Source organism: Sorex araneus, chromosome 5 (genome assembly GCF_027595985.1).
Source record: "Sorex araneus isolate mSorAra2 chromosome 5, mSorAra2.pri, whole genome shotgun sequence".
Taxonomy (NCBI): domain Eukaryota; kingdom Metazoa; phylum Chordata; class Mammalia; order Eulipotyphla; family Soricidae; genus Sorex; species Sorex araneus.
The window spans coordinates 84505740-84530237 of NC_073306.1; the positions used below are offsets into that span (position 1 = coordinate 84505740).

General features: G+C 52.3%; 3 protein-coding genes and 1 long non-coding RNA gene across 9 annotated transcripts in view; 2 read left to right on the forward strand and 2 right to left on the reverse strand.

Annotated features, from left to right (window-relative positions):
• The window catches only part of GON4L (gon-4 like), a 49977-nt gene extending 47338 nt beyond the window's left edge, over positions 1-2639 (forward strand). For both annotated transcript variants that reach the window (XM_055139891.1, XM_004619295.2), the window contains exons 29-32: positions 929-1106; positions 1355-1943; positions 2025-2127; positions 2222-2639. In XM_055139891.1, the coding sequence (XP_054995866.1) occupies positions 929-1106; positions 1355-1943; positions 2025-2127; positions 2222-2371 (1020 nt within the window). In that variant the 3' untranslated portion in view covers positions 2372-2639. The remainder of the gene's footprint in view (positions 1-928; positions 1107-1354; positions 1944-2024; positions 2128-2221) is intronic.
• On the reverse strand, positions 2635-7413 carry MSTO1 (misato mitochondrial distribution and morphology regulator 1). Its single transcript, XM_004619293.2, has 14 exons — positions 7258-7413; positions 7037-7172; positions 6634-6703; positions 6479-6554; positions 6103-6157; positions 5877-6015; positions 5414-5531; positions 5205-5339; positions 4726-4878; positions 4440-4571; positions 4148-4332; positions 3585-3686; positions 3384-3496; positions 2635-2909 (listed from the first exon to the last, which is right to left on the reverse strand). The coding sequence occupies exons 1-14, from the start codon at positions 7339-7341 to the stop codon at positions 2695-2697; spliced, it is 1713 nt and encodes a 570-aa protein (XP_004619350.1). The 5' UTR covers positions 7342-7413; the 3' UTR covers positions 2635-2694.
• Positions 7414-7520: 107 nt separating this feature from the next.
• Positions 7521-24141, forward strand: LOC129404964 (uncharacterized). Its single transcript, XR_008630277.1, has 6 exons — positions 7521-7724; positions 16486-16614; positions 20874-21014; positions 21161-21371; positions 23634-23790; positions 24012-24141. It is a non-coding gene; the product is annotated as an uncharacterized LOC129404964 (long non-coding RNA).
• The window catches only part of DAP3 (death associated protein 3), a 35795-nt gene continuing 26400 nt past the window's right edge, over positions 15104-24498 (reverse strand). For all 5 annotated transcript variants that reach the window (XM_055139899.1, XM_055139900.1, XM_055139898.1 and 2 more), the window contains 9 exons: positions 24061-24169; positions 23839-23931; positions 22605-22735; positions 21103-21183; positions 20850-21008; positions 19303-19362; positions 17817-17906; positions 16584-16701; positions 15104-15775 (listed from right to left, as the gene is read on the reverse strand). In XM_055139899.1, coding sequence (XP_054995874.1) covers positions 15690-15775; positions 16584-16701; positions 17817-17906; positions 19303-19362; positions 20850-21008; positions 21103-21183; positions 22605-22735; positions 23839-23931; positions 24061-24169 — 927 coding nt within the window. In that variant the 3' untranslated portion in view covers positions 15104-15689. The remainder of the gene's footprint in view (positions 15776-16583; positions 16702-17816; positions 17907-19302; positions 19363-20849; positions 21009-21102; positions 21184-22604; positions 22736-23838; positions 23932-24060; positions 24170-24498) is intronic.

The window sequence follows — 24498 nt, forward strand, 5'->3', positions numbered from 1 at the left end:
TGTAAATATAATCTTTTAAAATGATTTAATAGACTTTGCTTCCCCTTCTCCCCCCACTTCCCTGTTTTTTGATTTTTGGGCCATACCCACAGGTGTTCAGGGATTATTTCTGGCTCTGCATTCAGAAGTTCCTCCTGGCGGCGCTTAGGGAACCATATGGGATACTGGGGATGGGACGAGGGCTGGTCATGAGCAAGACAAATGCCCTTCCCCTGAGGTCTGGACCTAAACTTTGCTTTTTATTCAATGTATGGAGAGCTCAGTTTTGGTTGCCTGTAGGCCACCACGGACAGTGCTGGGGAGGGAGGCCAACCCCATGGTTACCTGCAGGCTCAGGGAAACATGACCAGGACGCGTGTCTTTCACTGAATTGAGTCTCTAGCCCCTGGACATTGTTGCTGCTTCTGTGTATTTTTTGTCTGGAGGCCACATCTGGTAGTACATGGGGGACCCTGTGGTGTGCCTGGGATAAAACCCGTGTTAGCCACATGCAAGGCCAGTGCTTTTGCCACTGTTGGCCCCTGTGTAATTTTTTGCATTGATTTTTGGTTTTGGGGCCACACCCAGCAATGCTCAGGGTTTCCTCCTGACTGCACTGAGGAATCCTCCTGGCAGTACTGAGAGGACCATATGGGATGCCAGAGATCAAGCCTGGGTTGCTTGCATGCAACTCAAGTGTCCTCTCCCAGTGTACTATCGCTCTGATCCCCTCTGTATTTGTTTCTAATGAAATAAACCTGTGCCAGGAAAACAGCTCCCAAACAGAAAGGTGAGCCAGGGAGGTTGGCAGCAAAATCAGACTTGGTTAGAGCTGGAGCATGTGGAAGGCTCTTGGCTGGGCCACGGCTCCGGGCAGCTGGCTGGCGGGTGAGTGGCTCGCTGTCACTCTGAGGCTCCCGGAGACTCTTGACCCCTGCCGTCCCTGCAGGCGTGTGACAGCAAACCGTACAAGAGCAAGGAGCCCCCGGAGGTGGTGGGCAGCAGCCCCCACCGAGAGCCCAGCCCCAAGGAAATTGGGGTGGGCAAGGATGCGCTGGAGGAGGACCCAGAGGCCACCCCGAGCAGGACTGGCAGGACCAACAGAAAGGGGGACTTGCCTGTGGCCGGTGAGTGGCCAGCCTGTCCTCTACCCACATGCTTTGGGTGAGAATGTCGCTGGGGAAGTCTGGGGCTGTGTCCCTCGTGTTCTGCTCTCCCAACTTTGCCCCTCCGCACCCCCACAGTGCTCTGGTTGTCGGAGCTGCATCCTCAGAGGTGATTCTCCCACACCCCCTCGCCCCTGGGCACAGCAGAGTATAGCCCCCAGGGCAGCTGGCCTCGTCCGTCCCCTGAGAAGCCATTTCCCTCCGCACAGGCCTGGCAGTGGGCAGCACTCTGCTTTCCGCTCAAGAAGTGACTCTCAGAGACCAGCTCCTCCTGGCGGGCCCTCCCGCCGGCTCCCCTGAGAGTTCTCAGCTGCCCCCCACAACACAATGTGTGCCCCACACTGACAGGAGGGAGCAGGAAAGGCCTGCGCTGCTTGCCCGCCCTACGGCGTCCCCCAGACCTCTGGACCAGCGGGCAGAAGGGGAGACCACAGCTTCCTTGCTGGCCTGGGACGCATCAGCCGTGGAGCCCCCTGCTTCCTCCCCAAGCCCTGTCCATCCCAGGACCACAGACTATGGGAGAAGACTGGGTCCAGCAGATTCTCCAGAGAGCGGGCTGCCTGTGGGCAGAGCTGTGGGGGGACTGGCCCCTGCGGTGTCCCCGCTCCGGGAAGTGTCGTCAAGAAGGGTCCCCTCAGCCCCGTCTCCCAGGACCTCAAGTGGGGGTTTGACCAAGGACGGTGGGACACCGGGCCGGAGCCCCGAGGGGGAGCAGCTGCCCAAGGCGGCTGAGGCTACAGTTTGCGCCAACAATAGCAAGGTCAGCTCCACGGGGGAGAAGGTGGTGCTGTGGACCAGGTAGGTGGCGTGGAGGGCTGTGGGGAGGGTGGCGCCGGCCCCCGGGCTCTGTCATGACGGTTCTTCCTGACGGGGCTGCAGGGAGGCTGATCGAGTGATCCTCACCGTGTGTCAGGAGCAAGGGGCTCAGCCGCAGACGTTTAACGCCATCTCTCAGCAGCTGGGGAACAAGACCCCTGCCGAGGTAAGGGGTGGCATTGGCGTCCACGGCAGCCCCAAGGTTCTCCCCTGGGAACGGAGTCTGGAGCAGGCCTGTGGGCCCCCCTCCCCTCCCCCAGGTCTCCCTCCGCTTTCGAGAGCTCATGCAGCTCTTCCACACCGCGTGTGAGGCCAGCTCTGAGGATGACGACGATGCCACTAGTACCAGCAACACAGACCAACTGTCGGACCATGGGGACCTTCTGTCTGAGGAGGAGCCGGATGAGTGAGACGCAAGGCGCCCACCGAGGGAGAGGATGCGCTATCCAGCCCAGTGGAGGGGCTGGGGCAGGGCAGACTGTCGGCCAGCAGGACCATCCCGGAGCCCCTGGCCAAGGCCTTTGAAACAGATGCTGTCAGTGGCACTGAAGGCGGCAACTGTCCTCCTCACTCAGCTTTTCCCAGTCTGAGGCAACTATTTATTGTCGTGTGAGGGAATCACGGCATTTTTTTTCTTGTAATAAATGCACAAAGAGGCCCGAGAGGCCGAGGACAGTGGGCACCTACTTCCCGCAGTCTTTATTTGAAACCAGCTCTGCCCTTCCTGGGAGCACTAGTCCATGAGGCTGTCACTAGCCTGGTAGCACTGGGCCAGGCTCTGGAGGTCCTGAAGCATCTCCCCCATGTCGTCCTGCTCCACGCCCGCCTCCATGAAGCTGGCCCAGCGCCGCAGGTCGAGTTTGCTGAGCTCCTGGGCCAGACCTCCCAGGGCACCGTGCAGGGCAGAGGACGAGTTCAGAGACCCCAGCACGGGGATGCTCTCCACGGCTGCAGGGAGGATGGAGGCTGTGAGTGGCCCCGGGAGCAGGGCTCTGGGCCTGCTTCTGAAGATACAGCACTGGCTCACTGCCTCTGCCCAGGGAGGGAACTTAATTTTCTTGTTGTAATTGGGCCACACCCAGTGATGCTCAGGGGTTATTCCTGGCAGTGCTTGGGGAACCATATGGAATACTGGGGATTGAGCCCAGGTTGGCCATGTCAGGCAAGGACCCTATCCACTGTACTAACTATCTTTGTTTTTTTTTTTTTTTGCTTTTTGGGTCACACCCAGCGATGCTCAGGGGTTACTCCTGGCTTCAGGAATTACTCCTGGCAGTGCTTGGGGGACCATATGGGATGCTGGGATTCGAACCCGGGTTGGCCGCGTGCAAGGCGAACGCCCTACCCGCTGTGCTATCGCTCCAGCCCCCCACTGTACTATCTTTGGACTCTGGCACTTACTCTTCTTTGCCTCCTACCTACCTGCCCCAGTGGGGGGACCGTCCAGAACCAGACCGTGGCGGCTGAGGTGAGAGGAGAAGAGGCAGGGGTATGGGGGCGCCACCAGGCAGGGTGTCAGCAGCAGGTGGGAGGAGCTGCAGGGCGAGAGCAGAGCTGCTGAGCTGCTGAGCTGCGGAGCTGCGGAGCTGCGGGTGGGGCGTTCCAGGAGTCCCCCGCACTGACCTGACTCGGGGCTGCCGCTGCTGGACAAACTGAGCCAAGACTTCGTCTCCAGTACTGCAGGCGTGGAGTGGGGAGGGCAGAGGTGTTCCTGGGCTCAGCTGACTGCCAGGACAAAGCCAGCGGTGCTGTTACTCATCCACGGGCTTTGGTGTGGGGTCACACCCAGCTCTGCTTGAGAGCGAATTCTGGCAGTGCTCAGGGGACCGTGTGGTGCTGGGCATGGGCCCCCACTACCTGCATGCCACTGGGCCGTCTTTTGGGCCCAGAGCCACATTTCATCTGTGCAGGCAGCACAGGCAAGGAGCGTGGAAAAGGAGCTGGGACCTTGTGTGTCTGGGTCCTCAGTGGGCCAGCTAACGCGGGGCTCCTGGCTCCCTGATCAGGGACCTCCTGGCTGGGCTTGAGGCCCTTGTGTGCTGCTGGGGATGGAATCTGGTGGCTTCCCTGCTCTCCTGTCCCCAGCCTGCCCTTTATTTCAGGAGTGAGGTGGATGGAGGAAATGGCAGACGAGGGAAGGAGATGGGACCCATGTGAGTCCAGAATGCAGGGACTGCGTGGCTCACCTGGTGTGGTGAGCTCTGTCGAGACCCCGTAGCACCACTGACTGGGCAAAGCAGCGTGCTCCAGGAGGGTCCCCACATCCAGACAGCGGGGTCCAGGGGGAGGTGCTTCCCAGTTGCAGCAGGATGTCAGGAAGTGACTGGCTGGGACCCAAGGGGAAGGGGATGGTGGCTTCTGCGGTCACCACCTGCGATTTGGGGGGTGGTGGTGAGCAAGTGAGATTCTGGGCAGGGGTCGCAGGGCTCTGCCTGAGCGCTCAAAGCTCCCACCCCCCCGCCCTGCCAAAGCTCCTACCTTCTTCCCAGCGCCGCTCAGCATATCAGCGAGATGAACCATGGGGAGCGGTGTGGTGTGGAGGCGGTAGGGGACTGTGAGTGTGTCCAGGGCTGTGGCCAGGATGGCGCTGCAGTGGAAGGGCAGGGTAGCCTGGAAGAGGGACATAAGAGAACGGGAAGACAGGTGGGAGTGACAGGCGAGCTGGGGTGTGTGGGCCCCAACGCTGGCCAGGGATAGCGCGGTTTGGGGGCCACATCCTTGCAGTGTTCTGCAGGGTGCTGGTTGGGGAGGGGAGGGGTCTTACATCATAGCGCAAGTGAGGGAAGCTGACGGGGGGCTCCGGTCGCAGCCCCAGGCCCCCACCCAGCGACAAGGGGCAGAGCAGGGAGCTGTGAGCAGCCAGGCGCACCATCCCGAAGGCCGTGTTTAACACTCGGTAGATGTTTTTTTGTGGTTCCTGGCAGAAGAAAGGTTTGCCTTAAGCGCCTTTTTTTTTTTTTGGGGGTCACACCCGGCGATGCTCAGGGGTTACTCCTGGCTCTGCACTCAGGAATTACTCCTGGCGGTGCTCGGGACCATGTGGGATGCTGGGAATCGAACCCGGGTTGGCCAAGTGCAAGGCAAACGCCCTACCCGCTATGCTATCGCTCCAGCCCCTTAAACACCTTTTTGACTGGGGAATGTTTGTTTATTTTGGGGTCCCTCCTGCCACCCTGGCCTTCCACACACAAAGTACGCACCCTGTGAGCATCTCCCCAGCTGCTACCTCCAAGTTCTACTTACCCCGAGACTGTAGGGACCAGGAAGCAGGCCCCAAGTTATGATCCCCCTTCCTGAATACTCGTCTTGGAGCAACTCTGCGGCCTTAGCGCCTAACCCTGAGAAGCCATCGTGCAGGTCACACAAGATCTGGAAGCCCTGGATGGAGGTGGCGGGTGGTGAGAGGGGGCAGGGGCAGAGGAGCCCATGGACATGTCCTGTCCCACAGCTACCTGCAGAAAGTCGCATTCCTCCACATAGAAGTGCAGCCGGTCCTCCAGCTCCTCCAGGTACTTGGGTTCCTTCAGGATGCTCTCTCCCTGACCAAAGGCCTCCAGGCGCCCCGCTTCCCTGCCAGGCAGAGACAGAATCTGGGACTCCCTCAGCCCCACCCTAAATCTGTTTGGAGGGAGGGTGGGGACTGTAGCCTTGAGCTTTGTGCATGGGGACGTGGGCCAGGGCAATAGTTGGGCACTTGCCTTGCATGTGGCCAACTCAGTTTCAATTCCCCATGCCCCATAGGGTTCCCTGAGCCTCCCAGGAGTGATCCCTAAGCACAGGCAGGGGTGAGTCCTGAGCACCAAAAATCAACCCCAGAAGAAGACGAGCACATTCAGAGTCTAGGTTCCGTCTCCAGCACCACTGGGTGCAACCCCCAAACAGATGTGGTCAGTTGGGCCTTTCACCCGCTCTTACCCATCGTGGTTGTACTTCTGAACCATGCAGATGCTCCGGGGGTGGAGGTGGACCCTGAGGAAGTCTGACCAGACGTGAATGCTATCCTCCGTGGGGAGATGCGGCTTGGAAGCTGGGCACGTGGCGAGAGTGGGGGGTCCTGGAGACGAAGCAGAGGCAGCCGTATTCCTTTCCCTTCGTTTCTGCTTGGCCCGTCCTCACCCTGCAGTCTGAGGAGGCGTCGCACCTTTGCTGCTGGGAACAGACTTGACCCTCCAGACACCATCACTACACAGCACTCCCTGGCAGGAAGGAAAAAAGTTGCGTGGTAGCAGGCAGTGGAGAGCAGATCTACCCTGCGCGGGCTGGCGACATCCCTTGGCCTCTTGTTCCTGCAAGTCACAGTCAAGGAAGGGGACAGTGCTGTTCCCTTTAATACCACCGACATATTTAAAGTAATGGGCGACAGAGGAAGCTGAGGGGCTAAGGAGTTTGCCTTGCCTGCGGTGGGCTTAGGTTTCCTCCCCTGAGCCCTGCCAGTGTAATCACTACCCACAGAGCCCAGAATAAGCCCTGAGCACTGCTGGGTGTGGCCTGCCCCCAAATCAAAGCTCAGGCCTCACCTCTGCACTCAGCAGGTCCTGAAGGTAAGGGTTCTTGGAGGAGAGCTCCTCTTTGTACGTGGTGAGCTTCCCCTGCCTAGAAGGAAGCAGAAGGGGCACTGTGGCAGCTCCTGGGCGCTGTGGGGGTTGGCCATCACATGCCCCACCTCAGTTACCACGCTATGGCAGCATCCAGCTGTCTGTCGTGGTAGAGTCCTCCTTCCTGTTTGAGGGAGCTCAGGCTGCCTACATAAAAGGAACCTGCTGAGGTCGAAGCTTGCTAAGACCCTCCCCACCCCCCAACCCCCGCCCGGGCCTGCCCTGACAGTTTGGGTGACCACAGGTTGGAAGGGTTCGCTGGGAGTGGGGCCGAAGCCCTATTCCCAGGTCACCCTCTCAAGACGGCTAGACCCCAACAAGGCTTGCCCCTGCGACTCCCTTCTTTGGCACCTTGAGGTCGCGCTCCCAGGCAGGTGCTAAGGGTCGGGAGGTGAAGCAAACGGAGCGGCTGCCGGGCACGGGGGAGGGGACGAAGGCGGGGACCGCGCGCAGGGAATGGGGCCGAGGCCTTGGCCTCACCCTTTAGGTCCATGAGGATGAGTCTAGGCGTGTAGGTCTCCTGGCCGTGCAGCGTCCGGCCCGTCCGGAACAGGACGTCGGGGCACAGCTCTCCCGGCGGCTCCTTGGCGTCTGTCTGTCCGCCCAGCGCAGCATCCTGCGGAGGCACAGCGGGAAGACGGGACTCGGGCGCGAGGGGCAGGCCGGCAGGCTCCCCGGGGACAGCCGCCCTGGGCTCTCACCTGCTGGTTCCACCAGTGTGCGCCCACGAAACCCGAAAAATGCCCCAACTGCAAAGTGAGCACCTCCCGCGCCCCGCCCGCCATGCCGCACGACCCGAGCCTCCCGCTCGCTGCTGCTAGCCGCTGGGCTCCGCGCGCCTGGGGGCGGGGCCGCGCGTCCCGCTTCCGATTGGCCCGCAAGCACGTCCTCTCTTGTTGGGCAAACGATTGGTTGGACACGGAGGCACCGCCCTCTCGGCCCGCCTCTTTCCGGCGGCGGCGGCGGCGGTGGCGGCCGGGGCGGCGTGGGGGCGGGCCTCGGGCCCGGGGCCGGAAGCGCGGGCGCCGGCGCCGGCTGCGCGCTCACGTGGGCTCCCGGGGCGCTGCTTCCCCGGGACTGTCGGCCGCCTCTGCTGTCGCGGGAGACCGGGCACGAGCGCGCCCGCCCCGTCCTGGTGTGCGCACCGGCACCGGAGGGAGGATCGGAGGTAAGGTTCGTGCGGGTTCCGGCTGCACTCGCACACCGCCAGGGGGCGCTCCCGAGTACAGGGCCGGGACGAGCCGCTGGGCAGCGCACGAGTCCGCGCCCAGTGCGCCGCCCCCGGCCCTCCCCCGCCGCTGGGACCCTTTTTTCCCCGTGTCCCGGGCGAGAGTCGTCCCGGCCGTGCGTGCATGTCTCGTCGACTTCATTGCTTCGCCGTGTTCTCTTGGCCTCCCAGGCATTCTGCTGAGACGCAACTTTTTCAGTTGTTGGCTCTTAGGCGCCACTGCGAATGTTCTGGTGCCGGTTGGACTCCCCTCCTGGCAGCGGGATTGTGGGGCATTGGGATGGGTTTGGGTATGGGCGATGGGGCACAACCACCCCAGGCTGTTTGCTGAAATTCTTTGTTACTATCATCATCATCATCATCATCATCATCATTATTGCCACACCCATCGGTGCTCAGAGCTTACTCCTGGTTCTGCACTCAGAGGTCACAGCTGGCGGGGCCTCGGGGTGGGGAGACCCTCTGGGGTGCAGGGGATCCAACCTGGGCAGGCTGCGTGCAAGTCAGAGCATTCCGGCCCATGTTTGCTGAAAAGCTTGACTGCGCGTCTATGGGGAGTTTTCAGTTATTGCTCCATAGTCCTGTCAACGTGGTCAGTGTTTTTACTAATGGGGCTGAGAGAACCTGATGGTCTTAATCTCCATTTGGGTATCATTCTTTTCTCTCTGATCTGTCTACTTGGGTCCCACACCCCAGGGCACCCAAGGGTTCTGGTACTGGTACTTTGCCTCTATCTCCTCGCCTTTGTTTTCTTCTATAAAGAGACTATACATGGTGGTGCACTCAGGAATCAAACTCAAGGCCTCCAGCCCTGGCGAGAGGGCTCAGAGGGCTAGAACATGGGCTTGCAAGCAGGAACCTTGATTGGATCCAAGGCAGTGCACATTCCACTGTGAGGCAGAAAGTCCACACACACACATACACACACACACACACACACACACACGTATGCACAGACACATGCATACACATCCAGCATATACATACATACAGGTATATATATGATGTATGTATATTATGCCTACACTTAGAACACAGAAATAAACCCCAGGGGAGCCAAAATATAGTACAGCTGGTAGGGCTCTTGCCTTGCACTCAGCCAACCTGGGTTTGGTTCCCAGTACCTCGGAGGGTTTCCTAAACCTCACCAGGAGTGATGATCCCTGAGGACCGAGCCGGGAGTAAGCTCTGAGTACTGCCAGCTGTAGCCCAAAGACACTCTCCCTGCCCCCCAAAAAAGTGTGCTGGAAAGTTGACAATTGCATCTTGAATTAATATTTTATGGCATTATTGTTTTTATTGGTTTGGTTTTCGGGCCACACTTGGAGATGCTGGGGGTTGCTCTGAGCTCTGCACTCAGGGGATGCTCCTGGCTGTGCTCAGGAGGACATGCAGTGCCAGGGATCAAACCCAGGCCTCCTTCGGACAAGGCCTGTGCTTTGAGCTAGCCACTTATCTCCACAGTTCTTTAAATGTGGTTTGGAATTGACTGTCAAGTTTCAAAATTAAAAGAAAAATCCTTGGGCTTGGCCAGAGTTATGGGGCAGGTGCACATTTGCGTTCAGGAATGTGTGGGGTTTGATGCCTACACCATGGTGCCTGAGCACTGCCAGGAATGACCCCCACACCTGAGTACCACCAGGTGAGGCCAATAAAGAAAATAAAACTGAAAAAAAGTTTGAATTCTGTTTTATTATTTATATTTTAAGTTTTTGCTATTTGTTTTTTGCTGGTACTGGGGGCTAGATTCGTGGGGGCTATGCAGCTTGGGAGCTGATTGTTAGGCATGATTATACAGCATGTCACATTCCTAGTCTTAACAATTGAAAACCTTTAGATACTTTTTCGTTTGATTTTGGGCCATGCCCTGCTATGTTCAGGGGTTATTCCTGGCTCTGCACTCATGAATTACTCCTGTAGGTGATTGGGGAACCATAGGGGGTGCCAAGGAGCGGACCTGGTGGGCTGCATGCAAGGCAAATGCCCTGTCTGCTGTATGATAGCCCTGAAAATGTATAGAAACTTTGACAGGGTTCTCACTGCACCCCTCTAGATAAGTTTGAGAAGAATTGACACACCATTATGATATTAATTTTAAGTTTTTAAAATTAATCGTTTTATTTATTTCAATTTTTTTTCTACCACTTATTTTGTGGTTTTTTTTTTTTTTTTTTTTTTTTTTTTTTGCTGGGTGTTTTGTCTACACCCAGTGATGCTTGAACCCCGGGTTCCTGCATGCAAAGCATGTGCTCAGCCCCATGAGCTACTTCTCCAGTCTTGTGGTTTTTAACTTTTTTTTGTGGGGGGGGTGGGGTTTGTGGGAAGAGTTATGGGTTACACTTTGCCCTGCACACTGCTAGGGGACCGTAGCACTTGCCTGGGACCAAGTCTGGTCAGCTGCATGCAAGGCCAATTCTGTTCACTCCTGTGCTCTCTTCTCCAGTCTTCACATACCATTTTGCTTAGTTTTTGGACCGCATCTGGCTGTGTCAGGGCTGACTCTGGCTCTGTGCTCAGGGATCACCCCTTGCGGGGCTCCGGGGACTGTAATTGGTGCCAGGGATTGAATTGGTTTTGATTGTGTGCAAGGCAAGAGTCTTAACTCAGGCCTGTCTCTCCGGTCCCTAGACGCAATTCATTTTTTTTTTTTTTTTTTGCTTTTTGGGTCACACCTGGCGATGCACAGGGGTTACTCCTGGCTTTTCACTCAGGAATTACCCCTGGCTGTGCTCAGGGGACCATATGGGATGCTGGGATTTGAACCTGGGTCGGCCGCGTGCAAGGCAAACGCCCTACCCGCTGTGCTATCTCTCCAGCCCCGACGCAATTCATTTTTAAAACATTCCCATTTTCCTAAATCCTGTTCTTTGCCCCAGCATCAGGTAACCACTTGTCTACTTTTGCATTTTTTTTTAAATGGGGATCAGACCAGAAGTTCACATATATAATGCATGGAGTCAGCCACTGAGTCATATCCTTCACTTTTTTGGGTTTTATTTTGTTTTAACCTATTTTAGGGGACAAAGAGATAATCCAAGGGACAGGGAGCTTGCCTTGTATGCAGCCAACTCTGATTGGATCTCCAGTATCCCATTTGGCCACTCAGTAGAGACCATGGAGGGGAAGGCTGTCTTGAGCCAGCTGTGGCCCAAAACCAAAACAAACAAAAGCAAAAAGAAACAAAACACAGGCACTAGGCAAAAAAAAAAAACACAAACCCAAAACCCAAAGGTAAGTTTATTTTAGGGTCTGGGAGATAGTTCTGGCCTTGTATACTTGAATCTGGAGTTGGATTCCTGTTACTGCCATGTTTGTTTGAGCACTGAGCTGGGAGTAGCCCTGCTGAACACTGCTGGGCATGCTCCCAGACAAAGAGAAAAATCAAAATTTATTTTAGATTTGCCTTTGCTGGACTTTTCACATATTCCCGCAGTCTTTTGCACCTGGGGCTGTAGCCTGTTTTTGCAGTTTCCCTGTGCTAAAGCATTGCTCGATCTCTCCCTTTTGTTTATTTGAAGCTTGAGTTAGTTCCCAGTTCTGGCACTGATGAATACTGTTGTTATAAACTTTCTCTTGCGACTTGGACTCAAGTCTTTGGATGTGCTGCTACTTTTCTCCTTCTCTTAGATGAAATCACCCTGTCATATGATTAGTCTAGCATTCGGAGGAACTGCCAAACTATTTTTCTTGAAGTGGACACATTTTGGAAATTTTATATTCCTACTAGCTAGTGTGTAAAGATCCCTATTTCTCCACATCCTCCTCAATACTTGCTATGAGGTGCAGCCTTTCTATTTTTTTTTTTTTTTACTTTTTGGGTCACACCCGGCGATGCACAGGGATTACTCCTGGCTCTGCACTCAGGAATGCAGGCGATGCTCAGGGGACCATTATGGGATGCTGGGAATCGAACTCAGGTCGGCCGAGTGCAAGGCAAACGCCCTACCCGCTGTGCTATCGCTCCAGCCCCAAGGTGCAGCCTTTCTAACAGTGTATAGTGTTTTTTGTTTTATTTTGTTTATTTATGGGCCACATGCAGTGTCTTCAGGGCTTACTCCTGGCTGGATCACTGGATCACTCCTAATGGTCTCAGGAATATACATTCGGGGACAAGCCTAGGTTGACTGTGTGTGAGGCAAATGTTTACTCACTAGTCCTCCATCTCTTTGGCCCTGCCGTTTCGTTTTGATGTGGCTTCTTCATCATTGATTCATTATCCTGTCAAACATTCATACATAGAATATATGTATGGAATATCATTTCAAAGCACTAACTTGGTTTTTTTTTTTTGCTTTTTGGGTCACACCTGGCGATGCACAGGGGTCACTCCTGGCTCATGCACTCAGGAATCACCCCTGGCGGTGCTCAGGGGACCATATGGGATGCTGGGATTGAACCCGGGTCGGCCGTGTGCAAGGCAAACACCCTACTGGCTGTGCTATCTCTCCAGCCCCACTAACTTGTTTTTTACCTGTTATTTTCTGACTTAAGGAGGTTTTTTTGGTTGGTTGGTTGTTTTTGGGTAACACCTGATGATGGTCAGGGGTTACTCCCGGCTCTACATTCAGGAATTTTTCCTGGCAGTGCTCAGGGGACCATATGGGATACTGGGCATAGAACCTGGGTTGGCTCCATGCAAAGCAAGTGCCCTATTGCTCCAGCCCTGACTTAGTTTTAAAAAAAAATGTGACCAGGGCTGGAGCTATAGCACAGTGGGTAGGACGTTTTTCTTGCACTCGACTGACCCAGGTTCAATTCCCAGCATCCCATATGGTCCCCTGAGCACCACTAGGGGTAATTGAGTGCAGAGCCAGAAGTATGTGCATCGCCAGGTGTGACCCAAAAAGAAAAAAAAAAATTGCTGATATTTTCTCCCATACCAACTTGTGATTTTTTTTTTTTTAGGTAGTGATTGTTGTTAAATCAAACCCAGTGGTGATGGAGCAACAATGCAGTGCTAGGGATTAAATTTGGGGCCTTTTTTGTGGGTGGGGGATGTTGGACCACACTCAGTGGTGCTCCTGGGCTATTGCTGGCTCTGTGCTAAGGAGTGGACCCTGGCAGTGCCTAGGGGACCATATGTGGTGCTGAGGATGCAACCCGGGATAGCACTGTGCCAGGCCAGCACGCAGCATGTTAATTCTCAGTATCTCTGCAGGCAAATCAAACTTTTTTTTTTTATAGAATTTTACTTATTTGTTTTTATATTTTTGCTTTTTGGGTCACATTTAGTGATTCTCAGGGGCTATTTCTAGCTCTGCACTCAGGAATTACTCCTGGCAGTGCTCAGGGGACCATATGGGATGCCAGGGATCGAACCTGGGTCAGTCGTGTGCAAGGCAAATGCCCTACCCACTGTGCTATTGCTTCAGCCCCCCAATGAATTTATTTTAATTTCTAGTGGAGTTATTGACATTACTCAAGGTTTTCTATATACAGGATGATGTCAACTGAAAAGAGTAGTTTAACTTTGTACTTTTCAGTCTGGTGAATGAGGAAGAGCAGTCCCACGAGACAGCAGCCCAGAGACAGTACAAGTCAGGGCATGAGAATCAGGTCCGTGGTAGCAGGAGCTTAAGGAAAACAGAGGTCCGGATAGGGCAGATTATAATGAAATATTTGAGAAAAAATTAAGAATCCATATTTAGCAAGTCACATTAGTTGGATCCTCTTTCAGTAAATATTAAAAGGGATTATGTTTTAATTGAATCACCATGAGCTGCAGTTCCAAAACTTTCATGTTTGAGTTTCAGTCATACAATGATTGAACACTCATCCCTCCACCAGTGTATATTTTCCACCACCAATGTCCCCAGTATCTCTCCCGCCCCATCTCACCCCTCCTCCTCCCTTTATGGCAGACAGTTGCTCTCTTACTCTCTCTCTACTTATGGATGGGTATTATGGTTTGCAATAGATTACAGATGAGAGGCCATCATGTTTGGTCCTTTTTCTACTTTCAGCACACATCTTCCATCCAACCATCACTGACTTAGTGATCCCTTCTCTATCCCAGCTGCCTTCAAAGGGATTTGTTAAATATACCCCATCTTCCCAGATTAGCAGACTATGCAAGGATGATTTTTTTTTTTGGCCACACTGTTACAGCTCAGGGGTTACCTTTGACTCTGTAGTTCAGGAATTACTCCTGGTGGTGCTCTGCGGACCATATGGGGTGCTCGGGGTTGAACCCAGGCTGGTAGCATGCAAGACAAGTGCCTGCCTATTAACACTCCAGCACTTAAGGTTGATATTTTACCTTTGTGTGGGCTGCACCCAAGCAGTGCTTAGGGCTACTCCTGACTCTGTGCTAAGGGGTCAGGGTGTCACTGTTGGGGATTCTCAGGGGACCATATATCATGTGAGGGGTCAAACTGGTCAGCCCTGTGCAAGGCAAGCATGTCCCAGGTACTCCACCTCTCTGGCTCTAGGCTGTTACCTTTGAGTCTGATGTTAGAATATCGGACTAGCTAGGGATACTGGAACAGGTCAGACTTAGACTTTATTTCTGGTATTTTTCCTGAGGTTTAGGGGTAGGAAAAACTGATTTTCAGTGAAAAAGTGAATTAATGTTCATAGACACAGTATTATTTTTCCAAATTAAGCATTGTAAAGTCCAAATCTTAAAGACAGCCAATGATCACTTAATGAGTGTAAACTATCTTCAATTCTTCTGACCACCTTGATAGTTTGTGAAATCAGAAAAGGAGCTAAGCTAGGACTTAGAGGAGAAGTGAGAACCCGACTATACCAACAACTATGGGGAGAATGAAATTCTACTGAAACTTGGGCCTCCCTTTGAGGGATTCCTGAGTCTGCATTCGGAACAGACCTGGTGGAGCTTGGGGGACCATCTGGGATGCTGACTCTGGGTCAGCCACATACATGTGCAAGGCAAGTGCCCTACCTGCTGTAGAGATTTCTCAAGTGTCTTGAAGGATGGAACAGATTGGACTACTCTATAAGCATTAAAGATTAGTTAATTCATCTTATGCAGTGTATGCTGGAGGTGCCTAATACCTAATCCTTTAAAATTATCTGCTGAAATTTGCTACGTTGTTCAAACCTGTTAGACTCAACTGGAGTTTCAGTGGAATTCTCAAGAACCATGGGTAGAACTGGGAGCTTGAGCTCACAGATGTAGGTGAAGGAGAGGGAGAAAGTAAGCCGTGACTCTTAGTCTCCTGAACTGAGTCAAGAGGGAAGAAATGGCAATTCTGGACATGAAGAACTTCATCTTTTCAGACTCCCTGACCCCCCAAACAGCAGGCTAGAGAAAGGCACTTTTCATATTAATGAATCTAACACAACAATTTAAGAAAGAATATTATTTATTTATTTTTACAGGGTGTGAGTGTGTGTTTTTGGGTGTTGCTTGGCTTATTCCTGGCTTTATGATCAGGGGTCATCCTGATGTGCCTTGGGAGAAACCCCTTCCGTGAGGTGCTGGGGTTTGAACCAATTTCAGCCGTGTTCAAGACAAATATCTTAAGCCCTGCACTATCTCTCTAACCCCAATAATTCTTGAATTTCTTTTCCCAGTTTTTTTGGGCCACACCCAGCAGTGCTCAGGGCTTACTCCTGGCTCTGCGCTCAGGGACAATATTCGGGTACTGGGGATTGAACCTGATTTGGCCATGTGCAAGGCAAACGCCCTACCTCCTATTCAATCTCCTGCCTGATACAACAATTAATTCTTAAAAAAAAAAAACAAAAAACCCCACAAAACCCCAAACAGATCCACGATGATTTAAAAGTATAAACTGCTGAGTCTCAGCACGTCCTAGCTGTCTGACTGCCATTACAGTCACAGCACAGAAGCCGCTGCCATGGAGACGGGCTCACAGTGGCCGTCCATGGGCTGGTCACCCGACCGCACAGCATCTTCCCTGCTGGCCTGCCGGCTCAGAGGTGGGCGCAGAGCCGCTCCAGCTGCCCGGGATTCCCGTTACTCAGGAACAGCAATTCCTTCTTCCCTTCCTCTGTAGGCGCTGAAATGAAGTCAGAGATAATTGGCACTTTGCTCCCGCAGGCGGTTCCCTCCAAGAGGGCATTGTCCGCATTATGTTGTTATAATTAGCACTCCCAGGAGCTCTTGCTGCTAGATCCTTTACCCCAATACAAGCCCCGGGTTGTTTTCCCCCTGACTCCTGCCTGCCAGCCCAGAGCCTCCCCCTTGTTCCAAGAATATCTCTGCACTTGAGGACTTTGTCAGATCTCCCAGCCCTCTAAGCAGTCGCTCCAGGGTGTCCTGACCCAGCCCGCTGCAGCTGCTAGCACAAGCCTCCTAGAGTCCCTGAATAACCGAGTCTGATGGCAGCAATTCGGTGACAGAACAGCCGTGGTGCCTGCACCTGCCCTCCCCGCCCACTCCACGCCGGTGTGGGGGGCAGGGGTGAAGCGAACAGTTGGATTCTGACACGCGAACAAATGTGTGCATACGCGCATGAGGACGGGACAGAGCCACGAGGGACTGGGGTGCGGCTCCACCTCCCCTATCACCCACACAGTCCCAGTATCATCTCTTAGTGGGACTTTGCAGAATGATGAAGAAAATTCATGTGTGGGAACAACCAAAACTACTGGAAGCCGCTTGGCAGCTGGACAAGGTTTAGTCATTCTTAGCGAGAGCATTCACTTGCCTCCTGTAAATTCATCCCTCATCACCCCACTCCTCCACCTTATTGTACTGTCTCATCAGGCAGAAAAATGAAGCTAAAGAGGGAAAAACCTGGACGCATCACAGGCCTCACAGGACTCTCACAAGCAGTGCCCCAAGGAAAGAGTGAAACCACTGACCTTTCTCATGCTGAAGCCAGTTGTTTTCCAGGTAATACTGAACACAGCTTTCAAATTCCTTCGGGTTATAGTTGGAGACCAGGATAGGAATGAAGGGATCCAGGGCATCAAATCCTTCCTGAAGAGTAACAAGGATAAAGGAGCCAGCATTTGTTCAGCGATGAATCAATCTTGTTTTTGTTTAAGGACTCAGTTGTGGAAAAGTCTGTTTTCTTCTGTCTGCCCTTCCTGCTCTCTGGCTGGCCTGCCCACGCAGGGCTCTATACCAGTGGCTGGCTGCTCTACATGGCCACAGAGGTTTTATTTTAAAAGGAAAGAAGCCAGGAAGTGGTAGAGAGATAGCACAGTAGACAAGGCGTTTGTCTTGCACACTGCCAAACCTGGGTTTGATCCTGGGTGCCCCACATGCTGCCGGAGTCCTGCCACTCCTGAGTGCAGAGCCAGGAGCAAGCCCTGAGCACTGCTGACTGTAACCCCTTCCACAGAAAAAGAATGTTTGATTTTAGGGAATACACATTTGAGGGTCTAGGGGGAGAGCTGGGCCATACCCAGCAGAATTCTGGGGACCATATGTGGTGCCAGGGAAGAACCCAAGGTCAGCTACATCCTCTATAATGTATCTCTGGCTCCAGCACTGTAGCACTGTCATTTTTTTTTTAACAATGTTTAAAAAAAGATACTATAGCATTGCTGTCCCATTGTTCACCTTCATCTCATTTTCATCGATTTGCTTGAGTGAGCACCAGTAACGTCTCCATTATGAGATTTGTTACTGTCTTTGGCATATTGGATACGCCATGGGTAGCATGCCAGGCTCTGCCCTGTGGGCGGGATACTCTCAGTAGCTTGCTGGGCTCTCCGAGAGGGATGGAGAAATCAAACCCGGGTCAGCCATGTGCAAGGCAAACGCCCTACCCGCTGTGCTATCGCTCCAGTCCTCTGGCTCCAGAATCACACATTATTATTTTGTTGTTACTGTTTTAGGCATTCTTTCGAGATAAAGAGTCATCATTTATCTTGAGATAGAGTTCCAGTTTAAAGTCATGTAATTCAAAAAAAAGGAGAGAGAGGAAATAATAAAACAAATAGGGTCAAGCATTAACATTTAGGAAATGGGATAAAGTCAACAGGAATAACATTTTAGTCTCTAAGCCAGAAACAATGTTTAAAAAAAGATCCCCATTTGCACAGGAAGATTATCTAAAGGGAAACCAGTTTTCCAAAGGATCTGACCTTTCCCAGCAACTCTTGGGGCAGGCAGGCATTCCGGGGCTTGAAGAGGGAGCCGGTCTGGCTCAGGGTCAGCACCGCCGCACCTCCGTGCTGAAAGGGGGAAGAAACAGCTGCTTAGCAGCAACGGAACAAGACAGAAAAGTGCACTTTAATCATCTGCAGATTTCTGGGGGCAGTCTGCTCTAGCAGTTAAATTCCAGCTAAATTAGCTATTACTCCTAGAATCACCCTTGACAAAATTGCTACATGATTTTATATTTGTCAGAATCTTTCCCAGAACTGGGAAGAAGACATGAAGACACTTTGAACAATTGCAAGCAAAATAAATTTATGCTAGTATTTAAATAATTTTATTAAACTTATTATTCTATGATCAGAGATAGACTTTTAACTTATAATTATGGGAACTGAGTAAGACATAAAAACTGTCTGTCCATAATAAAACTAGGGTATTGGAAAAGTATTAGCAATGGAGTAGTCAAACTTTTTTTTTTTTTTTGATTGGAGGGGGCCACACCTCGTGGTGCTCAGGGATTGCTCCTGTCTCTGTGCTCTGGGGGCCATAATGGTGTGCTGGGGATCAAACTGGGGTTGGCTGCAGGCAAGGCAGCTGCCTTAACTCTGGTACTGACTCTGCAGTCCTAAAATAGATCTCTTTAAAATCAAAATGTGTTTTAAGTGGCAGAGCACCCCCTCAGAAGTTCTTAAGTACAAATACATTATCTTTGGGTTTCAGATGAACTGTTTTTGATTTGCTTTTGGGCCACACCCAGTGGTGCTCAGGGCTTACTCCTGGCTTTGTATATCAGCCGTGTGCCCAGGCAAGCACCCTAGCTGCTGACCTATCATTCTGGCCCCGGAGATTAAATTTTTACACGTCCCCTTCTGTCTTGGCTGTCAAGGTGAGTCATCAAGGGCAGTGTCACTGGGATCCCACAGGACCCGAGGGAGACCCTGCTGGCAGGCGCGCTACTGCTAAGTTCTCTGTGGGTCACTAAAATACATTTTCTGGGCCCAGAGTACCTGCCTTGCAGGCACATGGTCCCGGGTTCAGGTCCCTAGCGACCCACATGATGCAGAGTGTGAGCTCTCCGGCACTGCACACATAGCCAGGGCCGGGACAGATGTGTGAGCAGAGTGGCTCAGGGAGTGCAGAACCCCAGGCGCTGAGTGGCTGCGTGGATGCACCCTCTTAACTACAACCAAATCAGCATCATGGAGGGGCAGAGGGATGGCAGAGGACTGCAGCTTCACATACAGGAGGTTGGGGTTCGATCCCTGGCAACACATGATCTGCTAAGCACTGACAGGAGTGACCCCCAAGCAGAGAGTGGGGAGCAGCACTCAGCACCACTGGTATGGTATCAAAACTAAAACAAGGAAAAACTACGGTTTGTGGGGAGAGGGGAAGAGGGAATAAATCAAAAGCAAGCCCCAAGCCAAAAACATTTCTTTCTGCAGTGTGCTGGGCATCACGTGCACTCACCCAGTCGTTCTTCACCATTTTCCTCAGGTTGTAAATCAGTGCCAGTTCCTCAGGGGCAATCTGCACATTGGGCAGGTGGGAGGCCGGAGGGAGGAGAGAGGACAGAGGGACACAGAGGCAGGGTCAAGGGAGAGAGACGACAGTGATGCTTGTGTGTTCTGCTGAGACAAAGCAGTCGACAGTAACCCAGACCCCCAGCTCCCAGCAGGAGCTCAGTGGGAAAACTCTAGTTTTGCCTGTGCAGGGCTCTGGGTTTGATCCCCACACCGCAAAAATAATTAAAACATCTTGGGGCTGGAGTGATAGCACAGCGGGGAGGGCATTTGCCTTGCACGCGGCTGACCCGAGTTCGATTCCCAGCATCCCATATGGTTCCCCCAAGCACTGCCAGGAGTGATTCCTGAGTGCAAAGCCAGGAGTAACCCCTGAGCATCGCTGGGTGTAACCCATAAAAGCAAAAAAAACAAAACAAAACAAAAAAAAAAAAACACATCTTCAGCCAAACGTAGTAGAGCAGGTAGGGAGGGTGTCTGCCTTGCTGCCTCCTGGGTGTGACCCCTGGCATCCTCTATGGTCCCCTGAGCCCTGCCAGAGTAATTCTGAGAACAGAACCAGGAGTAACTCTGAGCATGTCCTACAGGGTGTGCCCCCCCAGCCCCCCAATAAACAAAACAGAATAAAACAAAAACCCTGCACTACTATAATACAATAGTATGTGAAAATCTGACCCTGAGGGGCTGGCTCCATGGTGGGTTCCTTCCCAGAGGGAAAACAGCACCAAGGGACAAGATACCCCAACTGGCCCCAGCATACTCTACAGTTTTCTGCTTACAGCTTAATGCCTCAATTTCCCCTCAAGTTTTCGTGAGCCTACGAGGTGCTGGGATGAGCCCCTGGCTGCAGTCTGCAAACTGCACTAAACTCCTTAAGCTCCCCTGCCCCCCTCCCTAGGGCCAAGCCCTGTTTTGGTTTTTTTTTTTTTTTTTTTTTGTTTTTTGGGTCACACCCGGCGATGCACAGGGGTTACTCCTGGCTCTTCACTCAGGAATTACCCCTGGCGGTGCTCAGGGGACCATATGGGATGCTGGGATTAGAACCGGGGTCGGCCGCGTGCAAGGCAAACGCCCTACCCGCTGTGCTATCGCTCCAGCCCCCCAAGCCCTGTTTTGAAGAGAACAGAAAGAAAATTTGACAACATAATAAAATAGCTTCTGCTATGATACACTTTTTAAAACTTTCCTCTTCGTTTTCTCTCTTTATTCTTGGATAACAGAATATACAAGAATAAATTACCACATAAGAATAAAGAGAGGGATTGACCCTCAGGCCTCGGGCACGTGCTGTGCGCCAGCTGAGCGCTCTTCCCTTGTCCCTTAGTTTTCAAAGGATGGTGACCCAGGGCAATGCTTGTTCTTCGGATGCTGTTTTCAGTATAGATCTTAATTCAAATTCTTCCAACATCAAGAAGGAACTAGATTGCACATCCTCATTCTACCAGGCTATGTCCAAGCCTATGAACCAGGTGGGACCAGAGACTGTTTTCCTACCGGGCTTTTGTCTTCTTTTTTCAGCGTGGTCCTGCCCCAGAGCGCGTTGGCTCCATCCACTGCCACCAGCAGGCGGAACAGTCCCAGAGCGCTTTGCCTCTTCAGCTCTTTGAGCACCACCCCAACAGCATCAGTGGCATTCCGCACCCGTGTGATGCCCTGTAGGTAAGAGAGCCCGTGGCCACCAGTCCTGCACCAGCCCCCTGGTGGGGACAGTGACACACTCGGTCTCGGTCTCTGTCTCTTGTCATACCTGTTCCACCACGTCTCCCAGAGGCTGGCCTTTCTCTGTGCTTTCTCGCTTGTTCCAGACATACTTCTCTTGAACTGTGATCTAAGTACAAACAAAGGAAACGAGAATCAAGAAGCAGCTAAAGTGGCCCTGAGAACAAGCCTGAGGAGGTAGCTTGAGGAGAGTAGATGCACGTTTGATTTCTCATAAAGGATGTAAGAGAGAACAGCGTGAAAGGGAATGATTTTGAGCCCACTTGTACCTGAGTCTTTAAAAACTGGCTTAGAAAGGTAAGGGTAGGGGTTAACACTGGGACAGCATGGAGAAGCAGCCACTTTGAAGGGTGTGGGCTGGAATGTTGTGTGCATGAAATCCTGTCACTAACAACATTGTCAACCATGGAACCTAAAATAATATTAATAAACGTATATGTATAGAAGGGATTCCAACTAAAATGTCCTAAGAGGAGGGCTGGGTGCAGCCTGCGTGGCCCCCGAGCACTGCCAGGAGTGACTCTGAGTACTACTGGGCATGGTCCCAAAGCAACCCCCAAAATGCCCAAGATGGGGTCAGGATAAGGAGCAGAGAGGCAGCACGGGGACTGAACCTTGCCTTGCACGTTGCCAACTCCATTCCCGTCCCTGGCGCGTGATGCCCAGCACTCCTAGGGGCAGCCACGACACAGCTCCTGGTAGCCCCTACCTATCATTGGGTTGCACCCCTCACCCATAAAGTTTCTTTCTTTTGGTTTTGGGGCCACATCCAGCGGTGTGCAGGAATTACTCCTGGCTCTGAACTCAGGGATCAGTCCTGGCTATTTGGGGGGACCATACGTGGTGCCTGGAATTGAACCCGAGTTGGCCGCATGCAAGGCAAGTGTCCTACCACTGTATTATTTCTTTGGAACCCAAATAAAGTATCAAGATGAGACCTTGGCATCTTTCCTTTGGTGGTGGGGTGGTTTGGTCCACACACAGTGATGTGTGGGGCTATTCCCAGCTCTTTGTTCAGGGGACCATGTGGTGCCCAAAATGGAATCGGGGTTGGCTGCGCACAAAGCAAAGCAAGTGCCTTACGCCCTGTACTCTCTTTCCAAGCCTCCATTTGTATTAAGCTCCTGGGTGATTCTCAGATATATCCAGAGGTGTAGAGCACTGGCCTAGAGACCCCATATAAGAATAATGTGGAGTAAAGAACACTTTTACCCACATACTTCTGGTTCTGAAAAAGATCCGGAGAAAATCATCTAGTTGGAAATGTGCTCTGGAGGGTTTTGAGGCTGCGACTCTGTTCAAGTCAGTGAACCAACCCATTTGACCTTCATTCTGCTGCCCACAAGATGGGAACAACTCACTGGTCTGGAGGGCACAAAGTCAAGAAAGTCTGTCTAAAGACTGCCCCGTACAGAGTCCTGGATGTAGTTGGCCTGGTGGAGCATATGCCTGGCATACATGAGGCCTGGGGGTCCATTCCTGGCCCCCCAACCCCCCCTGCCCCCGCGCACCAACTGCAGGCTTCCTCACCTGGCTGAGGAAACGCTCATTCGCAGCTTTGAAGTTCTTGAGCCAGGTGGAAGCCTCCAGCGGCTGATCAAAGCGCTCTTTGTTGTAGGTGGACTGGAGGAGGTCCTGGCAGTTCTTCACCCAGAGGTGAGCTGAGAGAGGCACAGGAGGTCTGGCAGACAGTGCAGGGGCTAGGGGACTTGCCCTGCATGTGCCCATGCCCAGTTTTCTCTGAGCACTGTAAGGCCTGAGCAACCCTGGCACAGGGCCACTGGTCCAGCTGGCCGAGATCACTAGGAGAAACTCCCAGGGCCCCTGAATCCTGCTTGGAGGGCTCACAAAATGGAGACACAAGTGCATGAACCAAGTGGAAACTGAGGGTTCAACCCAGACTCATCAGGCTGGGGAGAGACCAGTGGGGAAGGCACTTGCCTTGCATGGAGTCGACCCCAGTTCAATCCAAGGCACCACATATGGTCCCCCACCAGCCCTGCCAGGAGTGACTCCAGAGAACTCAGGAAATTTTTGCCTCAAGAACAAAAAAGGGGGGGAAAAAAAGTGAGGCAGTAGTCATAAAACTTCATTTCATGATCACAGACTCTTGAAGGTGCCGAGTTTTGGTGCATGGCCTGCACGTGGCTGACCCTGGTTCCATCCTTGGCACCACCAGGTCACCCGAATATCATTGGATGCCCTGCAGCCCCACTGGGATAACATCTCCCTCATGGCTCTGAGCAGCACTGTGTCCACAGGCCTCACATTGAACTACCCGCCCAGTTGGCTGAGAATTATAGGCAGGGACCCTAGACCAGAGAACTTCCGGGGAGGCCCCAGAATACAAAATACAAGCTAACAAATGGGCTCAGTGCATGCAAATCATTCTTTGCATATGATAGGCCCAGGCTTGATTGCCAGTACCAGTGGGCCCCCTGAGCACTGTTGGGAATAATTTCTGAGCACAGAGCCAGGAGTAGCCCTCAGCACCTGTGGGTGTGGCACCAGACCCAAACAAAAAATAACAACAAATTCCCCCCTCCCCAAATATCAAAGGTGCTTGGAAGCTTCTGGCTTATTTTTTCTTCCACTTGCAACCTGCCCGTGGGAACAGTGGAGATTGTGATACCCTGTTTCAGCCCACTCTGCATCCTAATCGAAGGCCTCCCCTGAGAGAGCTGAACATGGTCAAAGTGAGCCAAGATGCCACCAGGTAACAGGGCCAACCAGCCCCTCCACATGGGACAGAGGAAGCTCTTACCGTCTGGGACATGCAGGATCAGCCAGTCCTGTTTTGCGCAGAAGTGAATGACATGGCAAAGACTGAGAGTTTTTCCTGTTCCTTTCTCCCCATCTAAAGCTCTTGTTAAGGAAACGTTACCAGCAGTGTGCTGCTGCTTTCCCAAGCAGTGCTTTTGCATTTCTTCGTTCCAGGGAGGAGGACTTTGGCTCATGACCACATAAACACAGCAGGAAAGGATACAGAGAACATAGCGCACAGCTGGGTGGCTAAAATTGGTGTTTTTCAGGTACTGTATAAGTTCCAGGGCTGGGCTTCTTACCATTAGGCACGCTTCATTGAAGGTCTTCACCTAGAGAGAGAGGCCCGGGTGTGAGACTTTAGGCTAGCTCTTGGTAGACACAACAGAACTAAGAAAGCAACCACATCTTAACAAAACTGCTTAATTTTGTTCAGTTATATGAGGTTGGGTTTACAGCAAAATTGACAATCTTTCCATATAACTGAGTTAAAAATCTTATCCCGTATCAAGTAGGGTAACAGATTTTAATAATTTAGTGAAACACAGATGTTAAGTAAGTTGAACTCTATAAATAACCTCAATATATAACTTGTATGTGAATCAAGGGTCGATGTAAATTTGGGGGTGGGACTTCACCCAGATGTGCTCAGAACTTATTC